Source organism: Suncus etruscus, chromosome X (genome assembly GCF_024139225.1).
Source record: "Suncus etruscus isolate mSunEtr1 chromosome X, mSunEtr1.pri.cur, whole genome shotgun sequence".
NCBI classification, from domain to species: Eukaryota; Metazoa; Chordata; class Mammalia; order Eulipotyphla; family Soricidae; genus Suncus; species Suncus etruscus.
Window position 1 is genome coordinate 37,125,347 of NC_064868.1, and position 16,395 is coordinate 37,141,741.

Here is a 16,395-nt window from a genome sequence, read left to right on the forward strand (position 1 = left end):
CATTCAGTAGATACACACCAGAGTACAGCCAGGAGTAAACCACGAGCCCAGAAAAATTTTCAAACATTTTTTAAAATAATAGTAGAGTGACCTTGACTCAGATAATTTTTTATTTCTTTTATTTTATTTTTCAGTTTGGGGGACACCCCCAGCAGTGCTCAGCACATAGTCCTCGCATTCTGTGATCAGGTATGACTCCTAGTGGCCTATGGATGCTATGAATGCTAGAGAAGGAACCTGCTTTAACAGCATGCAAGGCAAACATCCTACTTTTTGTACTATCACTCAGGTCATTGCCTATTTTGTTTTTTGCATATGATAAAATCTGTCGTTGTGATCTGAAAAAGTCTAGTAAGTTTCTGATTAATCTTTGTCTGCTTCTATGGTATAACTAGCCTCCAAACTCTGATTTATGTGGTGTTCTTTTACTTCGTTGTGTGTGTCTGTGTGTGTGTGTGTGAGTGTGTGCGTGCGTGTACATGCATCTTTGTTACTCTTTGTGATTTGATTTTTGGTTTGGTTTTGGTTGTTGTGCTGCACATGGCTTACTCTTGTATCTGTGCTTAAAAATGATGTTGGTGGGGCTTAGAGGACCATATGGGATACTAAAGATAGACCCTTGGTCAGCCATGAGCAAGTTAAGCACCCTAACCTGCTGAACTACTGATCAGTCCCCCGCCCATACTTAGCCACTTTTATAAAATGTTTTTTTTTTCAAAATTTCGCTTCTACAGGGAGAGACTAATATTTATGATTTTGAAAGTCCTCAATACTTTGAAATCTTGTAAAGTTGCATATGCAGAAATCACATGGCATTAGTGAGTACCATCTTTCTCTGGGTTATGCATACCACTTGCTCTAGATAGAGTAAAGTTGGCTTAAATAAATTTCCTTACTTACTATGTTAATTTATTTATTACATTTTTTAATGTTTAGTAAGATAATTTTTGGGTGCTGATTTGGAAAAGTCTACAAAGTTAAGAGATAGTATATATAGGTCTTAAGTAAGCCTTTTGTAACCAGGAAGATTCATTCCCACAAATTCCCTAAGGCTAGCCCAATGAGAGACACAGTACAACATTGAGAGAAAGCTTAATTTTGTTTCTGTTTATTTTAGGGTCATAAATAGTGGTGCTCAGATGTTAACTACTGGTTCTGTGTTTCAGGGTTGCTTCAGCAGAGCTTGGGGACTGTGTGGTACAGAGATAGAATCTGTGCATCCTCCATTATGCAAAGCTGTTGAGTTCTCTTTGGCCAGAGAAAAACCTGTATTAGTAACAAACTGACAGGATCGAAGATGAATGACTCATATTCTCAAAACAATTGCCTTATCTCATGACAAGAAAGGGTTTTTATATAGAAAGAGAATATGTATTAATTTATGTAGGGTTCAAAACCAGTGAATATAAGAATAAGGCAGAGTTCCCTGTAGGTTGGTTCCCTGAGGTACATGGTAGTTTATTCAACCTGTTTATATTCCTTTTTCAGTGTCTATAGAATTCAATATGATAATTCCTATGCTTATTTGCATGATAAAAAGAATTATAGATAATAAAATGTTATATGACAGACAGATCATTTTGAATCTAAATGTAATAAATTGGTATCTGTGGTCTTCATATTATGAAAAACTTTGCACAGTTTATTCCAATATGGTAATCATTAGTTACATATAATAGCTACTCTTGTACAATTGCTGAAATAATAATGTATTTTTAGAATCTGTTTTATCAGATAAATATTTTGTTGATAAACAAATTCTAGAAAATCTATATTTAGCTAATGATACTTATTATTTATGTAATAAATAGGAAATTTAGGGGCTGGAGACATAGTATGGAGGTATGTTGTTTGCCTTGCATGCAGGACAGTGGTTTGAATCCTGGCATCGCATATGGTCCCCCGAGACTGCCAGGAACGATTTCTGAGAGTAGAACCAGGATTAGCCTCTGAGCGCTGCTGAGTGTGACCCAAAAACCAAAAACCAAAAAAAATTTTAAAAAAAGGAAATTTATTAAACTGAATTTAAAATGAGAAGAGCAAGACTCAATTTAATTTGTCTACTTCCCTCCCACTCTTGGTACTTGATGAGTAAATCAAAAATAGAAAGCTAACTATTTAAGAATCGAACAGAATATTAACTGCACAAAGGAAGGGGTTTAGATGCTTTAAGAATCAAATAATTTTCTGATAGCTTCATGTTGTTCTTTTAGCATAAATGTTGGCATAGTTTCCAGTGGCATTAGCATAAACGTGGTTGGTTTCTATTTTGACATTTTGTAGTGTCAGGATGCAGGTGTGGAAGAATAAATTGGTTATTAAACCTAAGCCATTTAAATTTATTGCTCTTTTATCAGTAAACCCATGCCTATCAGAATATGTTGGCTGTGATAAAAATTTTCAACATTTAGAAAGTGGCAGTGTGGTTAATAAAAATGGTTCATTAATCTAAAATGCATTCATATGTTTCATCATGGTAATGAATGCATAAAGTAAAATATTCATAAACATTATTAGTTTCCTCATTTATTTTGATGACAATGAGTGACCATTTTTATATATGTGAAATTATATCTAGTTTGTTCAATAAGTGAGGAACAATCATTTATAGGAGATGGTTTCGGATTACTAAATTTATTACATTTAATTAATTTTATTCTAATCAGTGTAATTTAGAAGAAATATTCATATAGCATACCCAACTGCTAAAATGGTGATTAAGTCAATAAAAAAACAACTAAATTTATTCACTATGTATTAATTCTATAGACAAAACATAAATAATCCTGTCTTAATAACTGATCAAGGTAGCACTTGAGATAGATTCAGATAGTGACAAAATTATTTCCTGTCATTTTCTGTCTACCTTTTATGATCTTGACTAAGGCCTCACTTTCCCTGTAATGAAAAACAGATTAACAGGAGAAATGTTTATTATTTTTAAAAGAACAAAATTCATCAAAATAAATGTAAAATATATCATTTGCTTTACTTATTACTTATGAATTGGACTGCATTCTATCCAGCAAATAGAGCAATACTATAATTATTTCTATATAGAGAAATCTTGAAGGTTTCTATTGTAAGTAAAGGTGGAATAAAAAATAAAGATTCTTTCAGGCAGGCCAACTTTTTTTTGAGGGAGGCAAAGGGTCTTTTGTGGACCATATCTTTATGCTGGCCAGGAAATACTAAGTGCATTGGTTTAAACTTCCTCTGTGGGAAGAAGCTGAAACTGCAATTAGGTTAGGAATTAATTAGGTGTGGGAAACAATTAAAAATAAGTCTAGGTAGGCAAAGAGGATTGCCTTGTAGATAATTTCCTCAAGTGAAAATGTTATCTCTGGTAATAGCTCTCTCCTGGTTTGGGCCTCCTTTTTAATGTAAATGTTCTTTATAAATATAAATTGCCCTTAAAAAAGGTTAGCTTCTACTTCACTTGCAGATCTTCTGTGTCTGCATTTACTCAGAATAATCAGATGAAAATAATATTATGCCAAACAGGCATGTTTGTGCTTGGCATATTCTGCTATCCATCATAACGATGTAAGTTTATAAAACGCCTTTAAAGAGAAAAAGTTAACAGTAAAAATTTCTAAGCATGTATTGGGTTTATTCAGTGAGCTGTGAGTCAGGCAGTATCTAGGCTAGCAAAGAAAAAGTGTTAATTGGCCAGAGTCCAGGAGGTAAGGCCTTGAATTTAGCTGCCTCAGGCCTGAATACCCAGCACCACTTACTGATTGTCCCCTAAACAGCTTCAGGGTTACTCCTGAAATTTGCTCTAAGCTGATTCAAAGAACTTGGTTTTCAGAGGTGAAATTAAAAAAATAATAATAGTATAAAATTTAAATTTGAAAATACAAATTCTTGGGGCCAGAGCAACAGCACAGCAGTGTGGTGTTTGCCTAGCAAACAGCCAAACCTGGACTGAGGACTCAGGTTCTATCACAGGCTTACATATGGTCTTCTAAGCCTGCCAGGAGAGATTTCTGAACAAAGAGCCAGTAGTAAATACCTGAGCTCTGCCTGGTGTGGCCCAACCTCTTCCCACCCCCCAAAAAAAAAACAGAAAATACAAAATCAATAAGCATAACAGCTAAAATTGAAATTTAAACGTAATGATATACCAGTCATGAGTGTCATAATTAACATTTTTCTTTTCCAATTTCAGAATTCATGGAGCATGTATTTCTCATGTACAACCTGAATTTTTGCTTGAACCTGAAGATTATGATTTGTGGCTGAAACTTATAGTAAGGGAATATTATTTTTAGGAACAAATTTATGTAATTGTTATTGAATTTCTTGTTTTTTACTTTGTCAGAGAAGTCCATTCTTGAAATCTTGATATTTTATTTATAAAAATTCTAAGATATACTTCTCTGAACAGTCTATGCAAATAGAAACACATATGGGGCCAGAGAGATAGCATGGAGGTAAAGCATTTGCCTTTCATGCAGAAGGTCATCGGTTCGAATCCCTGCATCCTGTATGGTCCCCCTAGCCTGCCAGGAGTGATTTCTGAGCATAGATCCAAGAGTAACCGTTGAGCGATCCGGGTGTGACCCAAAGAAAACAAAAAAAAAAAAAAATAAAAGAAACACATCATATTTTTCTAATAAACTTGGTGGATTCCCTATGAAGGAATAATTACATAACTTTGTTAAATATGGTAATTGTTTCTTTGTGGGGTTTAGAAAGAAAGAATGGTCTGTACTTCTATATTTTTTCTAAAATTAAATTATTAGAAAATATAACTTTCAAAGAAAATATAAACTTAATTTTATACAATTTGCAGCTTTCTATGTGCCATTAATATTAAGCAAGGTAGCCATAGATTTTTTTCAAACACGCAGCTTGTCTTATGGAAACTATTGAGAAGGAAAATTATTTTGAAAACCCTGAGATGACTCTAGTATTGGTTACTGTTACTACTGTTATATAATAACACCACATGATAGGAGTAGGTGATCCAGAGACCTGTTCATCAGAACTCTGGCAATTTCTTCTGCTTAATCCCATGGGTGTGGCTCTTTTGGACTCAAAGTTTAGATTAATTTTTTTACCTAAGTTTGCCATTTCTGCCAGAATGAGCTAGTCCATGCATTGAGTACATATATGCATGAACTCAATAAAAAATTCTATGTTCCAGAAAGTTTTCTGCGTATTGAACATTTAATTTTATTACCAGTACATTAGAAATTTATTGGGGAGGGGCAGCTGGAAAGATAGTATAACATGGGAAGCACTTGTCTTGCATGCTGTTGACCTGGATTCAGTCTTGGACAGCCTGTATGATCTCTAGTGTCCTACCAGAAGTAGCCCCTGAGCACATAGCAGTAAGCCTTTAGCTTTCTCATATACAGCCCCAGAACAAAACAAAACAAACAAAAAAAGAACAGAGAGCACTTGATGAACAGATTTAAAAATGTGTTAAATATATATACATATATATATACATATATATAAATGACAAGTTAACCAAGCAATTAGCATTTTGTATTTATATTTGTCTTGCATCTAATTAATGCATTATTTGGTTTCCTCCAGTCTTCCAATTATCCCATACCTAATAATCCCTCCATGCTCCCAAAAAGGCATTCTGTTATTATAGAGAAGTCTAAATTTGAATTGTGGAGTAAACGAGCATGGACAGATGTCTTTCTTCAGATATACAAGGTAACATTTCCCCTCTGATTCACTGCTGGTGTTTTGGTTGATCTACAGGAGGTCATATCATTTAAGGGAATGGCATTTTATCACCAATATATGTACCAGTGCTGAAAAGCCCTAGTCAACCACCTTGATTATAATTGCCTTTCCATAGACCAGTATGTAGGATAAGTGCCAGATTGCAGGTAGAAAAAAAAGCTGAAAATTGCTGGGTTAAGGTATAGGAAATTTATAAAAAGTCTAAGAAGTACATTGTTTCGAGGAAGTTTAAAAAGATTATTTTGTCATGAAACAATCAATACATAAGAGATACATTAGAGATAATTTTTTCCTTTAATACATCATCCTAAACTTTTAAGTCTTTGAATCTAAAACCCAAACATCATTTGCAAGCTCAGAACTTTCTTTTTTATTCAGATTTTCCTTTAATAAAAATGTTATTTTTTGTACATGGTTTATAAAAAATCTTTATTAGTAGGGTTTCTAGCCTCACACCCTCCACCAGAATGTTCAGTCTCTTCTGCCCTTGTCCCAGAGGCCCCTCTCTTTCTATGCCCCATATGAACATGGTTCTCAGTTTCTGTTGCCTTTGGACAATAACTATAGGCCTGTGTATATGTATATGTGTAGAATGTTTTAATCATACAATTTCATAAGAAGTTTAAATTTGCTTTGCATTATGGAGCAATAAATCTGATCACTGTGGAAACTTTCAGGGGATATGTATGAGTGTCAAGTGCTAGAAATGCTTGTGATAGTAATAAAAATGGAAGTAGTATTCAGCTAACTGGCAAAATGGTTCAATACTAAGACCTGTAGATGTGAAGCTTCTCAGACTGTGGTGACTGGGGCTATCAAGGTCATTTTATCATTTCTGGGACTATCACAGGACTCTCCAGAGATTGGGAAGTCACTTGGTACTGGGTTTTGAACTTGAATCCTGGCTCATTCTGTGAATGTACCCTTACTGCTGAACTATGTCCATATCAGCATTTATTGCTTTTACCTCTTAACTAGAAAGCAATTTATGTTTGAGACATTGTATTGTATCTATATCCAGTAGAATGGTGTCCACAGAATTAAACGAAGTTTTTAAGCCTACCATTGCAGAAAAATGGTGCTAAAATCCACTTCACAGCCATAATTGAGCATATCAAAATCCTTCAAATCAACTGAGAACATTTCCTTCAATTGGCCACAAAGAGTGTGGAAAAATTAAGTTAAGTGATTATAAAGTGCTACTGCCTAACTTATCCCAGTTCTGAGGCAGAAATATTTTCAAAATGTTGTATTAAGTCTGGTCTTTCATGTTGGGCCTCCTCTGTTTTCCCAACAGTGCCAAAGGCAGAATGGCAGGACCCTGAAAAGACAAAGATTTACTTGTGACAAGCTTTATTAGGGGAATAAGTAAGGTAGGGACCTTACAGCCAATCCCTGGTCTGGGAAAGAAGAGGGAGGTTGGGACCAAGAAAAGGGTCAGTCAGAGAGATGACAAAAGGAAAGGGAAGGCAGGAGAAGCAACATGCCAACAGAAATAGTCAATCCAGCTGTGCAGTTTTTCTAGCAGTCTGGGAAGTCTTCCAGGAAAAGCAGCCATACCTGCACTTCAGCTGGAGACTTATATACCCCTTGGGGCAACTGTTCCTAAACATCAGTTAGAAGGGGTCCCCCTAACTGATTTATCAGCCCTTAAAGGAACATATCTTTCTTATGGCTAACTAGAGGTCATAAGTGTCTGTTACCCATGACAACATATGTTGTTAGATTTGGCATGGTGGTATAAGTCTAGAATGAAATAGATAATAAACAACAGATAAAATCAGTAGTATTCTGTGTGGTTTATGTGAAGTGTGAAGAGGGGTAGTCCCCTTAGAGGGGAGTAAACCCTTTCTTCTGTACCCCACTGAGTCATCCAAGGAATGCACTGGAGAGATAGGACTGGATTCATAGTCTGTTATAAATACCTAGGTGTTGGCAAAGGCAGGCCTTGAATTTTCTAGCACCATGCAACAGTTATTAAATTGTGCCAGTAGCCCTGCTTAATCTTCAGGGCATGTAAATTGATCCCCACCACCCAAATTCTTGGGGGAACTGTGAATTCAGGCTGCAGTGAGGAATTGCTGTTTACAGAAAATAGAAAATCATTCCTAACTCTGCCTAAGATGTTTTTTTTCTCTAGTCTGTCACCTACTCTCATAGGAAAATATCTTAGGAAAGATATAAATAGAAAAGTAGGGCCTGGAGAGATAGCACAGTGGCGTTTGCCTTGCAAGCAGCTGATCCAGGACCAAAGGTGGTTGGTTCAAATCCCGGTGTCCCATATGGTCCCCCGTGCCTGCCAGGAGCTATTTCTGAGCAGACAGCCAGGAGTAACCCCTGAGCACCGCCGGGTGTGGCCCAAAAACCAAAAATAAATAAATAAATAAATAAATAAATAAATAAATAAATAAATAAATAAAAAAGTAAATAAGTTTATTTAGACACAAATTGAGAGAGAAATAGTGAGAGAAAGAGTTTTTGTCCTCAAGTGAGAACACAGACTTCTGAATTGGAGAATATCAAGTGTGCACCCCAAGAAGAGAAGTGGTCAGTCCTCAAGATGGAGAATGCACACTAGAAAGTAAAAGAAAATACATATCTCTGAGAGAGATGCTGGCCACCTCAGGTTGGGAAAATGTATGCCTTTGTTTCTGTAAAGTTCACTTATACTGTGCTTTTGTCAGCTTCCTGCCAGAACTTTGTTGCTAGATTGTTGTCAAGGGGAAGAGAAGGAACTGTTGATGGTTTTCTTTCATATTCTTAGTTAGCCTGTTTCTACTTGATTGGGGTGGGGTGGGGGGCTTTCCTCCTAGGAGGTTCAGCACTGATCTTGGAATTCTAGATATCAGCAGTTTTGCAGGCTCTCCAATATTTTAAAAGCCTTCTTGCCTTTGGAGTGGTTTAAGTTCCAAGACAGCATTTCTGATCCCATCCTCATTGCTATAGCTGCCCCTATCTGCCTGCAAAAGTGCCAGGAGATTAATAGCTCATCGAAATAACTATCAAAGATTGTCAAGGAATTCATAGATACTTTTGCTCTCTCATTACTTAGGAGGAATCTGATACTTATTCTGTAATGTGTTCTGTAGATCCAAGCAGACTGAGCCTATAGCCCATAGAGGAACCTACTTGACACCACATCTATTACACAGCTCCTTATATTCTTGAATTTAATTCCCTACTCTAATACCTGGCTTACTGAAATTATCTGTAAAATAAACAACTAGGACTCAAATATAAATAATAAAACATTTCTCTCAGTACCTTCGTCTAAGAAAATGAATATGTAAAGTAAATATTAATTAGAAATTGGGAGAAGTTCTCTTTTAAAATAGATTACATATCTATGTTATATAGTAGTAGAGTTTATAAATTATTAATATAGCTAATATTGTGTCGAAACTTTTGATTGTAACTAGAAAATTACACAGAATGTCTATAAAATCTATTTCTGTATTTTTACTTTAAACCTTACGTATGTCTAGTAAGAAGTCGAATTCATGCATATAAATTGTATCATTAAGCTACTTTTGATATGAGAAGAACAGAATAAGACCCTTGTTAGCAAATAACACAGCTAAGTTTTTAATCATTCAGAAATAAAATATTGAAACAAGCAAAATATGATCAGCAGTAGTTACGTAATCTACTGATAGATTCTATTTTATTTCAGATTCTAATATTATCCCGGGTTCGACCACAAACCAACAAAAATCTGCCCCGAATAAGTGTGAAGGCGGAATCACCCAAAGTCAATCCTTGTTTCATATCCAGCAACATGTACTCTAATTATGAAAGAATTCTGCTTAGCTGGTTGAACACAAATTTTGAGAGTGCCAGACAAATTATATGGAAAAGCTGTTGTACAGGTAAGACTTTTTTCTTTATCTACAATTGTGTGTGGCATGTTAGTGTTAAAAAATTAAAATCCGGGCCAGAGAGATAGCATGGAGGTAAGGCGTTTGCTTTTCATGCAGGCGGTCATCGGTTTGAATCCCGGTGTCCCATATGGTCCCCCGTGCCTGCCAGGAGCAATTTCTGAGCCTGGAGCCAGGAATAACCCCTGAGCACTGCCGGGTGTGACCCAAAAACCACACACACACAAAAATTAAAATCCAAGAGTTGAGCTAGAATCGTGAGTTTTCAACCAGATCACAGCATTAACCTGTTCTTTCCAATAAGACCATCAAGATCAGTTTCCTTGCATGGGAAATGAAGTGAGTAAAGATACATCTTTTTGTTTGTATATTGTTTGTTTTGGGGTCATACCTGGCAGCGCTCAGGGGTTCCTCCTGGCTCTACATTCAGAAATTGCTCCTGGCAGGATTGGGGGACCATATGGGATGCCAGTATTCGAATCACTAGCCTTCTGCATGCAAGGCAAACACGTACCTTCATGATATCTCTCCGGCCCAAGAAACATCTTTTAATTTATTCTTTATAAAAATAATGCAACAGGGCCAGAGAGATAGCACAGTGGGTAGGGCATTTGCCTTGCATACTGCTTGTCTGAGTTCATTCCCCAGCCTCCCATATTCCTGAACACAGACTAAGGAGTAAGCCTTGAGAAAGACTGGGTGTGACCCAGAAAAAAACAAAATAAAAACATAAGTATGAATGGTACGCTATTATGTAGAGATTCTCTGGAATTTACATGTACTCTCATTGCTAGTCTTTTCTCCTGTATAATGTATTAAATTTAGGATACTGTTCAAGCGTCATATGTAATTTGTTTGAATCAAATGATAATGAATTGAGAAACATCTGCCATGTTGTGATGGACCATGTTGGAAATCACTAAGTGTAATAATGCTCTATGAATTTTGGGTGTTGCTGTGGGTTATATTAAGTTCATACACTGAAAATGTGAATGTTAGAGAGACTTACTCCAATGTTCAGGAAGCACTTATTCTTTTTTGACTTTGAAAAGTGAGGCTCTAAAATTATCTGCCCCATACCATTAGCTACTTTTAGAGAAATTCGGTTTGTTACTATAAATGTATCTTTTTTTTAATAGTAAGCATAGCTTGTAGTTGGGAGGACAATGTGCATATTGCTTACTTTATTGTGGTTTTAATTTTAACTTTAGGGAACCTTTAATAAGCAAGAATTTCAAGATATAAAGACTGAAAACTATAGATAGATATGTTGGTATCAGAAAACTACAAGCATAAACTTTAACTTTTAATTGATCTGATGATTATATTAATAATTTTACTTGAAACTGCAATTTAACAGATTCATGGATTAACTAAAAATATTTTGGCCCATTAAAAACACCTGAGGTGTTGATAATTATTCTGTTTAGTAAGAAATGATGCCTTAAAAAGTATATTGAAATATTTGCATATATTAGAAGTTAATGTGTTTATAAAATTATTAAGTTTCAAGTTCTATGAACAGAATTAACTGTGTAGTTGATTTCAGGGAATTTGATCCATTTAGAAAGTAATATTTTATAAGCATTAGCCACATTGCTGATTTTTGAAACAGGGTCCCCTAACTATTGAAGTCTTTGACTTTTCCTTATGTTGGTTTGGGAACCAAAAATAAAATTAGGTCTAAGTATAGATTAAAAATACTATTAGAGAATAGTATAATTTCAAACTTCTGGAATTGGCCAGTTTTGTCATTTGTTGAAGAGAGCCATATTTTCTCTGTTGTAAGGTTTGGATCTTTTTTTTTTTTAATTTTTATTTTGATCATAGTGGCTTACATATTGTTGACAATAATATTTTAGGTACATATTTACATAAAATCAGGGGGGATTCCCATCACCAAATTGTCCTCCCTACACCTCCGTTTCTGTCCTACCTCCCATTTCCTTTTCCCTCACCCCAGGGCGGCTAGAATATGTGGTCCCCTCTGTAACCAACCCACTACTTAGTAGTCTTGCACCTGTTTGGTCTTGATACCTCCCTTATTTCCCCCTCTAACTGGAGGCAGGACTAGCTAGTAAGGTTTGGATCTTTAGTCAAAGAAAAAATATTGATAAATGTGTTGTTTTTTATCTGGGTTTTTGTTTTTATTGGACATTGAACATAGTTGGGTTGGGTAGGTGCAAGGCAAACAACCACCATGTCTGCTTTACTGTCTCTCCAGCTCCACAAATTCTACATCATGTTGTTTAATCTAGGTCTTGTGAAAGAAAACATTTTGCATGGCTAAGTGAACATCTTTCTCCATAAACAGGAGAATTTTTAATGCATGCCAGAAGGTGCTTTTGCCCTTCTACACCCATTCTTCTGTTTCCAATAGCTCTTCTACATATTAGTTATTAATGCTTTTAACAGATAAAAACATTTCCCCAAATCTTAGTGAACATTATCTACTTGAGTACATTCTACTTATGATAAAGGATATTTTATGTCATTCCTTTGGAGTCTTTGTTTTGATAGCTGCATTTGTTTGTTAATGGAATTTGTTATTTTAATTCTGTAGTCATCTGGTAAATTTGAAAGCTGTAGCATATTATAAAGTACAGCAGAATATCTGACAGGACTATATACTTTTATTTGATTACACTATTAACAAACTCCTGAAGTTGAAGCATTCTGAACGGCTCAGAAATGTCTGCTCTATAAAATAATCTTACTATTATGTGAGATAACACTTGTGTAGTTAAGTGGGGTGAATTTTGCCCAGGAAGATTAGAGATGTAAAAGAAGTCAGAATCAGTCTCTTTTTGGGTTCAGTTTTGTGTCCTTATAGAAAATGATATTTTGAGAAGACAATGAAGCAAAAAAATAAATAATTTTTAAATAAATGACAGCTGTGGGCCCCATAAAATAGAGGAGAAAAATTATGTGTCCTAAGTTGGGGAGTACAGGCTGTCTAGAATGATGTGTGCAACATTAAAGGCACCATATACCTCAAATTGTAATGCAGACGGCCCTGGAATAGAGTGCAGGTTTTGTTTCTCCAAAGCTAATTGTATAGGCTTTTGCAAGCTTCCCTGGTTCAGTTCTCTGAGTGCAGGTTAATCCTCTTGCTAGAGCTTTGTCGGGAAGAAGGACTTTGTAATGAGCATGAATCTTGACACTAATAAAGTGGTCTTGGTGTATCCCATCACAGTGGAGGTTGCAGATGACTATTGATCTAAGTTAGTGGGTGTAAACCCAGCCTGTGAGACCTGTGGCCACAGCCAGCCTCCCAGACTTATCTGTTCTAGGCCGGTTGAGTGCTCTCTGCTTCACTGAGGGTTAAACCCCACCCCACCCCCACTTCTTTCAAGGCCTGTTCTCCCTAACTCACAGGCATATGCTACTAGATGGAGTGCAGGATGGGAAATGTGTCACAGCGAAGATATTCTTATCTGGCAGTAGCAGAGGTAGCTTTAGGTGCCTGTGAAAAATTAGTTCTAAGTGGAGTTCTGCTACTATGGGGAAAAATGGGTGGTGACTGTTTCTGGGCCAGCCTCTCACCTCCACAAAGTAATGAGGTTATTTTAGAGCCAGCTCCAGCCCTCCTCTTCTTTTTTCTGTGTCCCTTCAGCCTCACAGGGACATCAGCACCTGAGTTAGTGAATGTCAGAATATCTCTAAAATGGAAAAACAGGTACTTCCTACCTGGCAGTGCAGCTGAGTAGTGGAAGGAGGTGTAATAGTTGAGTCTAGTCATGTATAAATAGTGCTCATGCACCAGTGCTGGGCAGAAGGCTCTGAGAAAGAAGCTGTCTGGCAAGTTGCAGAGGCCTTTCAGGGGCCAGAGATGGGGGATCTAGAGGCAGCATTTTAAGGGACTGGCAGTTTGATTCTGCTGTTATCAGGCAGTTGATCTTATAGTGACTTTTTTAAATTAATTACTTTATTGAAACACCATGAATACAAAGTAGCTTATAATAAACTTGTTTTATTTTCTACAGATACATTTATTAATGATTGAGTTTCAGTCATGCAATGTACAACATTCTTCACCAGTGCATATATCCTACCACCAGTATCCCCAGATTCCTTTTCTTGTTTCTCTCGCTCTCTTTCTAAGTCTCAAACTCTCACTTCCTTTCGTCTCTTTTAGACACTGGTTTGCATTGTTGTTACTGAGGGATTTCATGCCTATACTTTAACTTCTTTCAGCAAGCAGTTCTTGCACAGAGTGATTATTTTCAACTATAATTATTATAGTGGCCTTTACATAACTGCATTCTCCCACTATTTAAGGGAAGCTTCATACAATCTCTTTGTCTTTGATATTATCTCCATACTATAATTTTTTTTCTCTTATCTCCCACAAATGAGTGAGATCATTCAATATCCCTTTCTGACTCATTTTGCTCAACATAATGTTCTCCATATTCATCAATGTATAAGCAAATTTCATGTCATAATTTTTCCTAACAGCTCCATTGTGTATATATGCCACAGTTTCTTTATTCACTTATCTGTTCTCAGGTACTTGGGTTGTTTTCAGATTCTGGCTATTGTGAATAGTGTTGCAGTGAACAGAGTGATGCAGAGGGATTTTCTACATTGTGTATTGGGCTTCTGGGGCTTATGGAAGCTCAATTTACAGGTTTTTGAGGAATATCCATATTGTTTTTCCAAAAGGTTGGGCCAGTTGGCATTCGCACAAGCAGCAAATGAGAGTCCCTTTTCCCTGCATCCACACCAGCACTGATTATTCTTTGTGATGCGTGTCAGTCTCTGTGGTGTGAAATGACATCTCATTGTCATTTTGATTTGCCTCTCCCTGATGATTGATGATGTAGAGCATTTTTCATGTCTTTTGGCCATCTGAAATTCTTCTCTGAGGAAGTGTCTGCTGGTTTCTTCTCCCTATTTTGGATGATTTGGATTATTTTTATTCTTGCTAATCTCTAGCAGTAATGTATAGATCTTAGTATTAACCTTTATTAGATTGGTATTAGGAAAATGGGGAGGACCCATTTTCAGGTAGTCTTTGTATCCTCACCACCGATGCCTTTGGGGGTACAGAAGCTTCTTATTTTAATGTAGTCCCATCTGTTTATCTTTACTTCCACTTGTCGGGCCAATGGTGTTTCATCCTTGAAAATGCCTTTAGCTTCAATATCACTTTTACAAAGTGTCTGTTCATTTCTTCTCCCCATTGTGTAGATATACTACTGTTTCCTTAGGCTCTCTTCTATTGTGGGCACTGGGGTTATTTCCAGATTCTTTTTGACCATTTTATTTTATTTTTTAAAATTATCTTTATTTAAACACCGTGATTACAAATATGATTGTAGTTGTATGGTTACAGTCATGTAAAGAACACCCCCCTTCACCAGTGCATGATTCCCGCCACCAATTTCCCAGATCTCCCTCCTCCCCACCCCACCCACACCTGTACTTGAGACAGGCTTTCTATTTTCCTCATTCATTCACATTGTTATGATAGTTTTCAGTGTAGTTATTTAACCCTAATGCACTCATAACTCTATGTGGTGAGCTTCATGTCATGAGCTGCACCTACATGGGTAAATGGGGGGAAATAATGGTTGGGACTGAGGCAGTAAAAGATTAGAAATGAGCTTTGTAGGGCAGTATCAAGGTCACAATACAAAATGGATATTATACATATATAAACTATATGCATATAATACTATCAATATATATTGTACGTGTGGGGGCACTAGCCCCTGCGTGGTTTTTTGACTATTTTAAATAGCACTGCAGTGAACATAAGAATGCAGAGGCCTTTTTTGTTTGTTTGTTTTGAAGCCACTCCCAGATGCACTCATGGGTTACTCCTGGCTCTGTGCTCAGAAATCACTCCTGGGTCTGTCCCAGTTAGGTAGCATGCAAGGCAAATATGCCCTACCACTGTGTTATCACTCTGGTCCCAGAGGACATTTTTATATTCCGTTTTTCTGTTCCTAGCATATAACCCTAATATAGTATTGTTGGATCATATTAAAACTTAAAAATCTTGAGGTGGGGTGGGGCGGAGCAGTGGCACAAACAGTAAGGAGTGTGTCTTGCACGCACTAACCTAGGACAGATCACGGTTCAATCCCCCTGGCATCCCATATAGTCTCCCAAGCCAGGAGCAATTTCTGAGCACATAGCCAGAAGTAACCCTGAGTGTCACAGGGTGTGGCACAAAAAAAAGAAAAAGAGAAAGAAAAAAGGCTATTTAGAAAGGCTGAACCAGATAACATTCCCACCAGCAGTAAATGATAGTTACTTTCTCCCTGCATCCACTCCTGCACTGGTTGTTCTTGTTCTTTGTGATGTGTGCCAGTCTCTGTGGCATGAAATGATATCTCAAATTTTTTTGATTTGTATCTCCCAGATGATTAGTCATGTGAGACATTTTTTAAAGTGTATTTTGGCCATTTTTATTTCTTCTTTAAGGAAATGTCTGTTTCCTTCTCCCATTTTTTATGGGGCTAGTATTTTTCTTCTTAAATCCTGTCAGTACATATCTTAGATAATAGCCTTTTATCTGTTGGATATTGACTGAATACTTTCTCCCATTCTGTGGATGGCCTTTGTTTCCTAGTCACTGTTTCCTTTGAGGGGCAGAATTTAGTCCCATTTGTTTATCTGTGCTTCCAGTTGTTTGGACAGTGGTGTTTTTTCCTTGAAGATGCTTTTAGTTTCAGTATCATGGAGTGTTTTGCTTATGTTTTCAAGTGTATACCTTATATACTTTGTGGTTTTAGATCAAAGATTAAGGTCTTTAATACATTTCGTGGATATTCTTTTTTTTTTTTTGATG

The 16,395-nt window shown here is 36.5% G+C and overlaps 1 protein-coding gene across 1 annotated transcript in view; it reads left to right on the forward strand.

Annotated features, from left to right (window-relative positions):
• CFAP47 (cilia and flagella associated protein 47) overlaps positions 1-16,395 on the forward strand; it is a 433,368-nt gene that overhangs the window by 171,845 nt on the left and 245,128 nt on the right. The window contains exons 31-33 of the mRNA XM_049766890.1: positions 4,172-4,253; positions 5,551-5,679; positions 9,386-9,581. Of these exons, the coding sequence (XP_049622847.1) occupies positions 4,172-4,253; positions 5,551-5,679; positions 9,386-9,581 (407 nt within the window). The remainder of the gene's footprint in view (positions 1-4,171; positions 4,254-5,550; positions 5,680-9,385; positions 9,582-16,395) is intronic.